The sequence below is a fragment of the Vipera ursinii genome, assembly GCF_947247035.1.
Source record: "Vipera ursinii genome assembly, chromosome: 4".
Lineage (NCBI taxonomy): Eukaryota > Metazoa > Chordata > Lepidosauria > Squamata > Viperidae > Vipera > Vipera ursinii.
In genome coordinates, this window is record NC_139514.1 from 17,907,763 (window position 1) to 17,920,887 (window position 13,125).

General features: G+C 39.3%; 1 protein-coding gene across 1 annotated transcript in view; it reads right to left on the reverse strand.

The window, feature by feature from the left end:
- Positions 1-11,572, reverse strand: part of LOC310640393 (vitelline membrane outer layer protein 1-like) — a gene marked incomplete at both ends in the record, with an annotated part of 63,818 nt that extends 52,246 nt beyond the window's left edge. The window contains one exon of the mRNA XM_083362602.1: positions 11,402-11,572. Within this exon, the coding sequence (XP_083218728.1) occupies positions 11,402-11,572 (171 nt within the window). The remainder of the gene's footprint in view (positions 1-11,401) is intronic.
- Positions 11,573-13,125: the final 1,553 nt, after the last annotated feature.

Sequence of the window (13,125 nt, forward strand, 5' to 3'; positions counted from 1 at the left end):
GAACAGTTATCCATATTCCACTTGAACCAGGTTTTCTACTTTTCCAAACTGCATGTGTGTAATTCTGACTCAATCACAACCCCTTCCCAGCTCCCAGCAACCCACTGCAGCTCCACTTACCGTCTTCCTACAGTCAATTGTCTCACAGCCAGAATGGAAAAGACTTTAAATGGAGACCTTTGTGTAGGCAGGACAAGAAATATGGGCAGGGTCATGAAACCCGAGCACCTTCTATTGCCTTCAGTGGATGGAGCCAGGAAATAAAAAAAATGACTGTGGTTGCTAACTGAAAACAAGATCTAGTTTATTTACATTTTGCTTTAGTGCATTGAATGCTTGGCTAGCACTTGGTTTAATTATATTTTAAATTAATTACATTTATTAAAGATGCTGAACAATATCTAAACAAGGTATGGGCGGTCTTTCAGTATTTATTTATTTATTTATTTATTTATTTATTTATTTATTTATTTATTTATTTATTTATAGTGAGACTTGTATGCCGCCCTAATCTCCCGAAGGACTCAGGGTGGCTAACAACAATAAAATACAATAAATACAAATATGAAAAAAGAATTAAATTATGTCGAAGTCCCACTAAAACCAATAAAAATATTTAAAATCATAATTAAAACCCCATTATCATCAGTCCAGGTCGGCCTGTTGGAAAAGATATGTCTTAAGGTCACGATGAAAGGACCAAAGGTCTGGGGCCATCCGGAGCTCCTGGGGGAGCTGATTCCACAAAGTAGGTGCCCCAACAGCAAAGGCCCTCCCCCTGGGGGTTGCCGGCCGACATTGTCTGGCCAACGGCACCCTGAGGAGGCCCTCTCTGTGCAAGTGCACAGGGCAATGGGAAATCATTCCTGGCAGCAGACGGTCCTGCAAATATCCCGGGCCTAAGCCATGTAGGGCTTTATAGGTAAGGACCAGCACCTAGAATCTCACCCGGAGGGCAACCGGTAACCAATGCAGCTTGCGCAGGAGGGGTGTAATATGGGAGTATCAGGATGCTCCCATCACAACCCGCACGGCCGCATTCTGCACCATCTGAAGCCTCCAGGTGGTCTTCAAGGGCAGCCCCATGTAGAGAGCATTGCAGTAATCTACACGGGAGGTGACGAGTGCATGAGTAACCGTACGTAAAGCATCTTGGTCCAGATAGGGTCGCAACTGGCGCATCAGGCGAACCTGTGCAAATGCCCCCCTGGCCACGACTCCAACGTGGTCTTCTAAACTGAGTTGTGCATCCAGGAGGATGCCTAAGTAGCTGTGAACCATATTTAACATCTAGCAAGGAAGGGGAGAGCTCCATATTAAGTATGCTGCTGGTGGTGGTGGTGGTGGTGATGATGATTATGATGATGATGCAAAGTGAGTAGGAATGAGGCCATTATTTGTGGAACAGAAGATAACATATTTGTGTAGATGCTTATTATTTGGTATATTATGAGAACCCAGACTATTAGTTTTACACACTAAATTGTGCTTAAAATGATCACACATGGAGATCTTATACAGTTACACCCTTGAAATAACAGGAAATCAAATTGCAAATTTTTAATAATTACAGTCAGAAAAGACTTGAGAATCCCACAAACGATGGGGGAGCACAAGTTGCCTACTTCTGCAATAAGCCATAGTCTGCTCAACACAACAGTAGTCCCCATAGCACTAGCTCAAACAAACCATATTATGGGTTACCACCATGCATGAATCCAGCCACTAGAAGGCATACATTTCCTTCTTTTTTACTAAATCAAATAAAACACACAGTTTTGTGTGTGTTGTATTTGAGGGAAGACAACATTATTAATCATGTGTCCATGCTAATGCCACTATTGCATGGTTATTCCAGGGATTGCTGCAGAGATGCAGCAGACTCAACAGCTACTGTATAACTATGCAGACTGTTTTTGCTAGAAAAGAAAAAGTGTGTAAAATTCCCTGGAATTCTTGCGCATTTTCAAAACTAAAAGCTCCTTTATCCCATTAAGTTCTTAATTTTGAAAATGTGCACATATTTATTTATTTATTTATTTATTTATTTATTTATTTATTTATTTATTTATTTATACTTGTCTCATACAGTCTTGGTATCATAGCCATTCAGTTCAACAATTTGCATATCTTGTTCTAGAAGTGGGGTGTCTATACAGGTCTTTTCCTCTGGAATAGTTAAACAAGAAATTCTACTGACTCTACATTTACTGCCTTTAAGTTTTCAAATGGATTATCTAAGCAGATCTAAAATAAATACTGAAGCTAACTGTTCAAACTATGTTTTTTTAAACAAATTGCTGAAACTAATTGCTGAAATGATTTTAAAAAATTAACCGTCAGAACAAATTGCTGAACTATCTCATGGTGAAAGCAATAATCTCATGGAAACTTATTTTTTATCAGTTTAAGTCAATCTGCCATATTTAGTGTAACTTATGACCTGAAGAGAACATGCCCTAAGGTCTTGTTCCAATAAATATTTTGTTTGGATTGCATCAACTTCTGCAAAAAACAGCCTAGCAATGGCATTTATCAATAAGAGTAGATAATCACCAAAACATTCTGATGGCAAGTGTTGTTGTTAGCTGTGAAGTTGTGTCTGATCCATTGTGACCCTATGGACAACATTCCTCCAGGCCATCCTATCCTCTACCATCTTCTGGAGTCCATTTAAGATCACGCCTACTGCTTCAGTGACTCCATCCAGCCACCTCATTCTCTGTCGTCCCCTTCTTCTCTTGCCCTCAACCTTTCTCAGCATTAGGCTCTTCTCCAGTGAGTCCTTCCTTCTCATTAGGTGGCCAAAGTATTTGAGTTTCAACTTCAGGATCTGGCCTTCTAAAAAGCAATCAGGGTTGATCTCCTCTAGGACTGACTGGTTTGATCGCCTTGCAGTCCAAGGGACTCGCAGGAGTCTTCTCCAGCACCGCAGTTCAAAGGCCTCAATTCTTTGGCACTCAGCCTTTTTTATGGTCCAACTTTCACTGCCATACATTGCAACTGGGAAGACCATAGCCTTGACTATACGCACTTTTGTTGACAGGGTGATGTCTCTGCTTTTTAGTGTGCTGTCTAGATTTGCCATGGCTTTCCTCTCGAGGAGTAAGCGTCTTTTAATTTCTTGGCTTACAGTCCCCATCTGCCGTGATCTTGTTTGCTTTTGTATCTTTCTTATATACCTTATGGATCCTTGAGCTGTTAATAATAAGCAATTAAATATTAGTCAAGCACCTTTATGCTACTTGTAAATGGATTCATTCTGACTGAAAAGTCCTGGTTGAATGGAAAGTCCATGTCTGTCCTGAAAGTAACAAAGATACTGAAGAATCTTTTCATAGCTTTGGAACAACTCAGGAGATACCGTAGTTCTCTTAGTGTTCTAATGTTGACAAATGGACCTTGGAACTTAAGCCTTATTCAACAGTGGCATGGCTATAAAAAAAACTTAGAAGAAACCCTGGAGTGGTCCTTCTAAGTTTTTGGATTCTAATTCAGTTCCCTGCCTGGATCCCTAGCGTACCCTGGACAGATGGCCATCCAATCTCTGTTTAAAATCCTTCAGTGAAAAAGTCTACAATCTCTCAAGCAAAGTGGCATTACTGCTTCATTTGCCATTTAGGAAAATCCTCTTCATAATATAAACTCATTATTTCTTGTATCCTCTTATACAATTGTGGGAAGTCACACACACACACACACACACACACACACACACACACACACACACACCCAAGAAAGAAATATTCTTGGAAATATTTAAAAGGCAGAATATATTTTCCTAAAGGATTTTAAAAGCAGAAACCAACCCCGCCCCCAAGTCTCTCTGTCCCAAACAGAAACCAAGTCTGCAGAACTGCAGATGTGATCATCTTGTCAGAAAGACTGGAGTCAGGAAACTGGGATTAGGAAGAAAGATCCCTAGAATCAACAACCCCTCACACCAAAAATCTAAGAGTCATCAGCCACAGCCACAGGGAAGCAGGATTAACCCACCACCATCAGAATACCAGAAGGCCAGCAGTGTTGGGGTTGGCCTTACTTCAAAGGGAATGATGTTCCAAAAGGCAGGTATCATGCAGAAGAAATTCTGTTCATGGTCCCACCAAATACAGTTCCTTTACACCCCACTATTATCAGTTGTTATGCTTATTTCATTTCAGCTCAGTTTCCTTTTGTGAAAAAGAACTTTTTATTTATTTTATTTTATTTATTTATTTTAATTCCATTTATATTCCGCCCTTCTCCGAAGACTCAGGGCGGCTTACAAGCTTAGCAGCATTTTAAAATAATGGTATAATCAACAATTCCCTTTTTGTTGTTTTCCTTAGCTTTCTTTGGCAATTTGTGTCTGTTTGTGTGTTTCTGTATGTGATTTAGCCTGTTATGCTATCTTGATGATTACACCCATCTCTTATTTTCTATATACTGTATATATCCCTTTTAAATCAATTCCTTTAGCCACATGGCCAATCAATCAAGAATATACTTCTATAATGTAGCAATAATAATTGCAGAATGATTATTAAACTACACTGCTTTGAACATAATTCCAGATACATCATACATTTTAAGATGTATATTAAACATTTGCCATGTTGGTGTGTACAGATAAAAACTAAACAATTCATTTTTAATGTAATTAACCATGCTATTTACAGTAGAACTGTTAAATCGCATAAAACTCCTAGTTTAAGGTTAAGATTAATTGTGCTTGGATTCATTTCAGACAAATCCAGTAGAGCACAGGCAGATGCACTTTAGTGGTCTCAAAGACTCAAAGTCTCAAACACAGCAGAAAAACTTCACATCACAGAGTGTTGTTGTATCATCTCCCCGTCCTTGAACTTCCTCAGTCTTTGCCTGCATTCCACATATGGAGCCAACATGGCAAAGTTTGCTCCATGGACCAAAGTTTTGCCCATTATGTGATGGTCCCATTAGTACAGTTCCTTTTTCACAACCAAATTTGATGTTTTTAACTGCCATATCATCAAGTAAACCTCCATGTTCGACCATATTGAGAGCAAAAGAAATGAAGTTGCCTCTGGGGCATTCCTGAAAATCTGTCCAGTTGCCCCATCTGTTAAAAAAAAAACATTTCAAAGTGAATTAAGATCAAGAATCTGTGAATCATTAAGAAGCAGAAATAACATGAGTCCCGTGTAGATCCACTTTTCTTAATATTTAGGGCTTAATAATGTACACCATGATATCCTGAAGTTTAACTTCAAAGGTTTGGCTGAAAATAGGGATCAAATATGCCTCCATTAGCTTCAGTGTCAATGTAACAATCAGAATGTATATAAGCTTTCCTGGGTATAACTGCATATGTGAACTGCATATCTTAGGGAGGCTTGCATCAGGGGATGGCGGTTCCATTCTGCCAGCATGTTGCATTTTTTTCTGACTTTCCATATTTTCTGAGCAAGCCTGAAAAAAATGTACTTTTTACTATTATAACAAATTTGTCTTCCCTTTAATCATGCAGCAGTATGTAGCATACTACCACTCTTTAAATATAAATGAAAATGAAGGACAAAAATATTGTGATTTCATTGCAAATATGTAGGGTAGTAGGAGAAGAAAAATAACCCATTATTGGAACTGGGTGTTGTGATTCAGGGTCAGCCTGTGGGTTCGGCAGTTGGGTCGGATGACTCAGAGGAGGAGGGGGGTGTTGAAAAGCTTGCTGAGGGGGTTGAAGATCTTGCTGATGAGAGCCCTCAGCCAGGCCCCTCCCACCTGGTCACAACGGAGACCCAGCTGTGTGAGCCTGACAGCGTGGATGAAGATGACCCACAGCTGGCCCTGTTCAAGGACGCCCGACACAGGAGGCAGTCAATCAGGAGTAAACAGAGGAAGGCAATGGGGCACCTTGGAAGGAGGCAGAGAGAAGCCACGCCCTGAACTGTATAAAAGGGGAATGCGTGGGAGGGCTGGTTTGCTGAAGGCAACCGCTTGATTAGTTCCTGTTTCATAGCTCCTGTTTCATGGTTGGTGTTTTGTTTTGCTCTGCTTTATGTTAATAAATTTGGCAGGCTTAATTCCAGCCTCTTGCCGTTTGTAAAGGGGTTGTCCCTGCCTTTTCTGCAGGGCCGGTAGCAGGCTGGTACAGAACACTGGGTGTGGCCAAATGCAGTTGACATTCCTGAACAGAAAACATGTATGCTTAGGTTGCAGAGAAGAAGATTGAGAGGAGAGATGATAGCAAGGCTAAAAAAACTAAACCATTGTCATATAGAGAGACTACATTGGTTCTCTGGCACCCTATAGAACAGGAACATAGACACTGGATCAGAAAGAGATAATGTTATCGAGTTTCTCGGAGAAATTTTCTGATGGAAAGAGTTCAGCCAGTGGAAAAGGCTGACTCATAAAGTAGTAAGTTTTCTCTCACTAAAGGTCTTCAAAACAGAAGCTAGACACCCATTTGACCAAAATACTTGGTCAGATCATGTCCCAAGAAGGAAATGTAGATGTCCAGCTCTTTGCTTCTGTAATATTTCCTTGAACAATTAAAATAGAGAGGAAGATTATCAAATGTCAGCTATGTGACAGTTACCTAGTAGTTGTAGCCATTCTCCTCCCAGACAGTAGAAAAGAATATAACTACTGTTGCCAAGTTCAGTTTGAACATTGGCAGATATTCATTTTCTTATATTACTCAGAAGATATTTCACCAATAAATAGCAGCTGTGAAAACCTACACTCTATAAAATAACCATTGGTAGACTCCAGTCATTCAAAAGCAATCAGAAAGATTTGGGACTAGTATCATTTGCTTTTCAATCAGCAATGCTGATTTTCCTTTAACCTCCTCTTTCTATCCATTTCCAGGAAAACAAAGTCAGCAAAAGAAATGAAGTAAAACCAATTTACCGTCCACTCTTAGTTTCAATGATGGTCCTATCAGTACATTCAAGACGAACACTGTTGACACCTCTTATATCGTCACCCCATATTGTTTGGGATGGTTGGATCTGATGGAAAATAGGAAATGTCAATTAAAATTTCTGCCCTGTCGGATACTGATGGTAATCCTACAACCAGGCTACATCAAGAATGAACCTTATTTTTTCAAATCATATACACATTATTGGGATACAAATGTGAATGTGTATGTAGCTCAACTGTTTTGCAATAATATATTCTTTGCTTCAAAGATGCATGAAAATGCAACTTTTCTGTGTACTGATCTAGACGTTCCACCACCTCTTCATATGTCTTTATGCAAGAAATTTTTGAAACTTCAAGATGCTGTAGTCAGAAAGCTTCCAATTTTATTCCAAATAGAATGTCTTCCACCATTCTAATTTCAGATTCTAAGATTATTTCAGTTGCTTTATGAAGGAATAAGAACTGCCATTTTTCTTTCCCAGAATCCTCCTGGAAATATGCCATATCCTGATACGCTAAGGAGACATACTATACTGAAAGAGAGAAAAAGTGCATTAGCCATTTAGAAACTATTTAGAAATGCTAAGCAATTCTTATAAGTGATTGATTTGTTAGGATCTGTCAAAAACAAAGACAGAAAAAAAAAGAATTGCTAGCAGAAAATTCATTGATTAAAAGCCTTTTCCCGGACTTTTCACAGACCTTTGCCACATACTGCCCTGAAATGAGCAGTGGTTTGTTCCCAAAATCATCACCAGCCCATTTCTACTAAAATGTTCCTGAGTTGAACAATAAATGAAACTTAATTTGGGATGCTTTCAACTCAAATTGCTATTATGCTTTCTTAAAATTTGTATGCGTGTGCCTTTAAATCAGTTTTTGATTCCTGCCAGCTGCCTGGACCTGCAGTTCTCCTGGCAAGTTTTTGAAGGTGGTTTGCCATTGTCTCCTTCCTAGGGGTGAAAGAGAGGGACTGGCTCAAAGTCACCTACTAGCTTCATACTTAAGATAGAACTAGCACTCTCCAGGTTTCTAGTCTGATGCACTAACCACCGCACCAAACTGCCTCTCTCTTGACTCTTTTATGTTGCTTTCTACATCTGATTTATAATGAAGTATTATTTCGCTCTCAAAATCTATGCTTTTAATCAAACAGTTAAAAAAACCATAACATTTTGTGTTTTCCCTCTTTGATACTTTGTTCCAGTTAGTGCTTCTTTGGCTGGAATTTGTTTATTGTTTCTTTTGATGCCTTTGAGTCAGTCTTGACTCCTCCACAACTGTCTCTGAAGTTGGCTTGGCAAGATTTCAGAAGCAGATTCTCACTGATTGCTTCCTAGGACTGAGAGAGAGTGACTGGCCCAAAGTTGACTTCCGGGTTTTGTTCCTAAGGTGGGCCTAGAATTCATGGGTTAGTTTTCCGTTATTTCCCAATTAAGATTTCTCTCCCTTCACCAAAAAAGAATCAGAGTCCTCAAACTACAATACTGGAAACAGGCTGGGAAAAAGTCTTCTATTTATTTTATTTTACTTATTCAATTTCAGTTCAGCCTCCCAACTCAACCAAGAGATTATCGATAATTATTATTGATTATTAGTAAGGTCACACCCAAAATACTACATCCAGTTTTGGTCACCACATTACAACAAAGATGTGGAGACTTTGGAAAAAGTGCAAAGAAGAGCAACTAAGATGATGAAGAGCGGTTGCAGGATTTGGGAATGGCCAGTCTAGAGAAAAGAAGAAATAGGGGAAACATGATAGCAATATTCCAGTATTTGAGAGGAGGGGGTCAAGGAGGAGGGGGTCAATTTATTTTCCAAAGCATCAGAAGGCAAGACAAGAAACAATTGATGGAAATTAAGGAGAGGAGCAACCTGGAATTAAGGAGAAACTTCCTAACAGTGAGGACACTTAACCAGTGGAATAGTTTGCCTTCAGACATGGTGGGTGCTTCATCACTGGAGGTTTTTAAGAAGAAACTGGACACCCACTTGTCTGAAATGGTATAGGGCAAGGGTGTCAAACTGCCGGCCGATAGGCCGGACGCATCACGAGGAAACTGTGCCCACCCTATTGCCAGCAATGGGGGGAAAGTTCCGATACGTTACACGATGTCACGTGACGTCGCGAGTTTGACATGTCTGATATAGGGTCTCCTGCTTGCTCTATTCTGATTGATTGGTTAATTGACTGATTGATTGAAGCAAGGGGAATATGAAATGGAACATCCTGTGGTCTAGGGTAGGGGTAGGCAACCTTGGCTCTTTTGTGACTTGTGGACTTCAACTCCCAGAATTCCTGAGCCAGTATGGCCCAGGAATTCCTGAGCCAGTCCACGAGTCATAAAAGAACCAAGGTTGCCTACGCCTGGTTTAGGGTATCAGCAGGGGCACTCAAAAGAAGTCTAGATACTGCCACAATGGCACAAGACTAAAAAGTAAGAGACTTTAATCAAATGATCACAGCCACCATTTGACTGTTTTTTTATTGAAAAGTTTTAACATACAATTTTCCTTTAAAAATCCCCCCTTCCCCCTCCATTTGACTGTTTTGACCCTTCCTGTGGACACCTCAGTCAATGGTACTACTAGATAGAATAGTGCTGTAAGTGCCCATTTAAACAGCTGTGTGCCTTATAGCAGAATAACCACTATGCATTTTGGAAGAAAATTACATTTTTAAAAAGAAAAATAATGGAATGGGCTTCTGTAATTCTATGCATGCCTCTCTACATGTTTTAAAAGTGAAAAGAGAATGAAAAACATTGGTTTGAGTCTGCCAATGTTTCATTTGAGCTGTCATGTTCCTGCTGTTTTATTGTCTGGTTTGAAGATAAGTAGTTTAATATTTTCTCTAATTGTTTTTCTTTAAATTGAAAACTATGCATATTGTTCATGTTCATATCTAAAGGACTACAAGGTGAAAAACAGCATAAAATAATGTTTCAACTGTTAATGTTATTCTAATTTTTACTGTCAGCCCATGTCATGGAAGCCAAGTCTTCATATTTTTACCAAAATGCTTGTTACTCTTTGATGGTCACATAGATGATCCCAGGTTCCTCAGATTTTGCTCTAAGTCCAGTGCAAACCACTGCTACATCTACTACATCAGAGTATTTGATCATTTATATTATCTCTGTTCTGACTTACTAAAGTCACAAAATAGAACTTTTCCCTATGTGATATACCTGAAGATACCATTAATTGTGGGAAGCCTTAGGCAGGCCCTTGACAAAGGCTTCCAGAAGTCATCAGGACAGCAACGGAAGCAGAAGAATCATGCGGTACGTCCAGGGAAGTGGGAAAGTATTAGAAAAAGACTCAGACTGATCCCCTTGAATCCCACGAGTATAAAAAAAAGGAAAAGAAAACACAAATACAGGTAATCCTCGACTTAAACCATTACAATCATGAATATTCGAAGTTGTTAGAACAGCACTAAAAAAAAGTGAGTTATGACTAGTCCAGGCACTTATGATTATCATAGCATTCCCATGGTTGCATGATCAAACTTTGGACATTTGGCAACCAGCATGTATTTATGATGGTTGCAACATCCCAGGATTATGTGATCATCTTTTGCAACCTTCCCAACCAGCTTCCAACAAGCAAAGTCAATGGAGAAAGTTGGATTCACTTAATGGGGCCATGATTTACTTTGCAGCCACAGTGATTCACTTAACAACCATGGCAAAAAAAAAATTTGTGAAATCAGGCACAACTCTCTTAACAACTACAGTACCTTGCTTAGCAATGGAAATTCTGGTCCCAGGTGTGCTTGTATGTCGAGGACTACCTGTAATGTATAGTTCTAGCTTTCTTGTGGAGTCAGTTTCCTGACCTGGTCTACCATAGGACTGACAGAAGATGCTCAGAATTTCAACCTGCCACCTTATGCTTGCAAAAACATTTCTGCTCTATCACTATATTTATATTTATTAAATTTTTATACCGCCCTTCTCCCGAAGGACTCAGGGCGGTGTACAGGGCAGTAAATATTAAAAAGCAAAGTACAAAAGTTAAAAACAAATAATTTATGCCCGATCTATACAATAGTTAAAACCATATTAAAAACCCAACCCCAAACCCATCAGACCAGGCCGGATTGCTCAAATAAATAAGTTTTTAGATCCCACCGGAAGGAGCGAAGGTCGGGGTCCATCCGGAGCTCAACTGGCAAGCGGTTCCACAGGTCTGGCACGCCCACAGAGAACGCCCTCCCCCTGGGGGCCACGAGTCGACATTCTCTGATCGGAGGCACCCTGAGGAGGCCCTCTCTGTGGGAGCGCACTGGACGGAGGGAAGTTGATGCCGGCCGCAGGTGCTGCCGTAGGTAATCTGGACCCATGCCATGTAGGGCTTTGTACTAGCCCTTTGTTCTCTTCTTCCTCCCTTTGTCCCCTACATAATTTTTGTTTAAGTTATTATGCCATTCTGTATTTGGAGGAACATGCTCATAAACCAGAAGAGTAATAGGGTGGCAGAAGTAAAATACCTTCAGTGCAAAGCCATTAACATGTCCTGTGGGACATAATATTATCTCTCCCCAGGTACCCCATCGTCCTCCATTTGGCACCTTAAGGATGGCTTCATATTTTCGTGTTTCTGAATCCCATGGCCAGTAAAGTAGGATTAAGAAGACCCAAATACTAATGGTGAAGTCCATGAGTATCTTCTGGATCCAGAACAAGAATCTTAGGAAAGAAGAGTATTATTTAAGCATGATCTGAATACTTTGCTTCTTCCCCCTTTTCCTCCCCCTATAATTTTGATTGTCTCTCTTCTACTTTAGTTAAAATCCAGATTTTGAGATATTGGCACTGAAGAGACATGCAACTATTTTGGGTTGAGATATTTTTTGGGGAGTAAGATCATTGAAAAGATTTTTTTATTACAATAAGATGTTTCTAGGAAGCTTAGAGTGACCGGACAACTGTTTTGGAATAATTCCAACATTTTGTAAGCACTTTGGAGTAATGGTGATGGATGGATCTTCCATTTTTTGGAAGATTGCACTTTTTAGAGATCAGTGCCATCCCAGATATTTATCCAGATATTTATATTTATCCCAGATCTCTTTTTAGGGGAATATCCTCAGATGTCATCTTCAGGCCCCCAAATTATATTTTTCACAATTATAAGTTAGCAAAATGATGCAATCTTATCTAAAATGTCTGGATGATCTCACAATATTTTGAGTAAGAATGCAAATATATTTCACTTCAAAACATTCCTGACACCTGGTAGCTCTGTCTAAATCTGTCCCTAATGGGTGAAGCAGTAAACAGTTTTAATTTCAACATTCATTCAGATGCTCTTTAGGAATATATAGCAACTGCAAAATACAGAAAGCCAACTTTGTTGCATTTGAAACACTTTCTTCTCTTTCAGCTAAAGATGGAGAAAGCCTGATTAAGCCTGTATAATTCGGTCCATATTCTTGCCCTTCCCACCTACCTTGTTATTATCTTTTTAACAGACTGCTAATAATAAAACAGTGAAGTTCTACTTACTCTTACACAGGACTCAGTACAACTAGCATGAGGAGAAAATTGGACTGAGCAGTGATATATGAATGTGGGCAGAACACTGAAGAGGAACAATTAAGTAGATTGGTATTTATGATGAGCCGTACCTCCTGCCTGAGGGGGAAGATGAAAAAGGTGGAATGAAAGACATGAAGACATGAATCTACTGTATTAAATGACGACTACATTTAAGAACAGTAACCCTTTCAACATTAAGTTCTTAACTTTCAAAAACCATCAAAAATAGTATGCCTGGAATGCTCACATCCCAGTAACAACAACAACTTTTATTGATTAGCTCTTGGGCCATATCAAAGTACAAAGTTCCAGCAACAAACCGTCACCAAAACTAGATAAAAGCAATCCGAAATGGAATTTGATAAAATACAATTTAAAATGGAATTAAAATACAATTTAAGTTAAAATAGTAATAAAATGCAAATTTAAGATATAGATAAAATATGGAAACATTATATTTCGGAGTCGCCCTTACAATCTACCCCAATCAGTCCCACATATGCAGATCTTAACTGGATCATTTTGTTCAAATATTGTGCTACGTTGGATGTTATTTTCAAGTTCTGGCCGGACATAAGGTAAGTTATTTTGATATGGGGATCCCAATGGGTCATTCGTTTGGTATATAGACCAAGATACCTGTCTCTCACCCTCTTATACAAACAACAGTCAA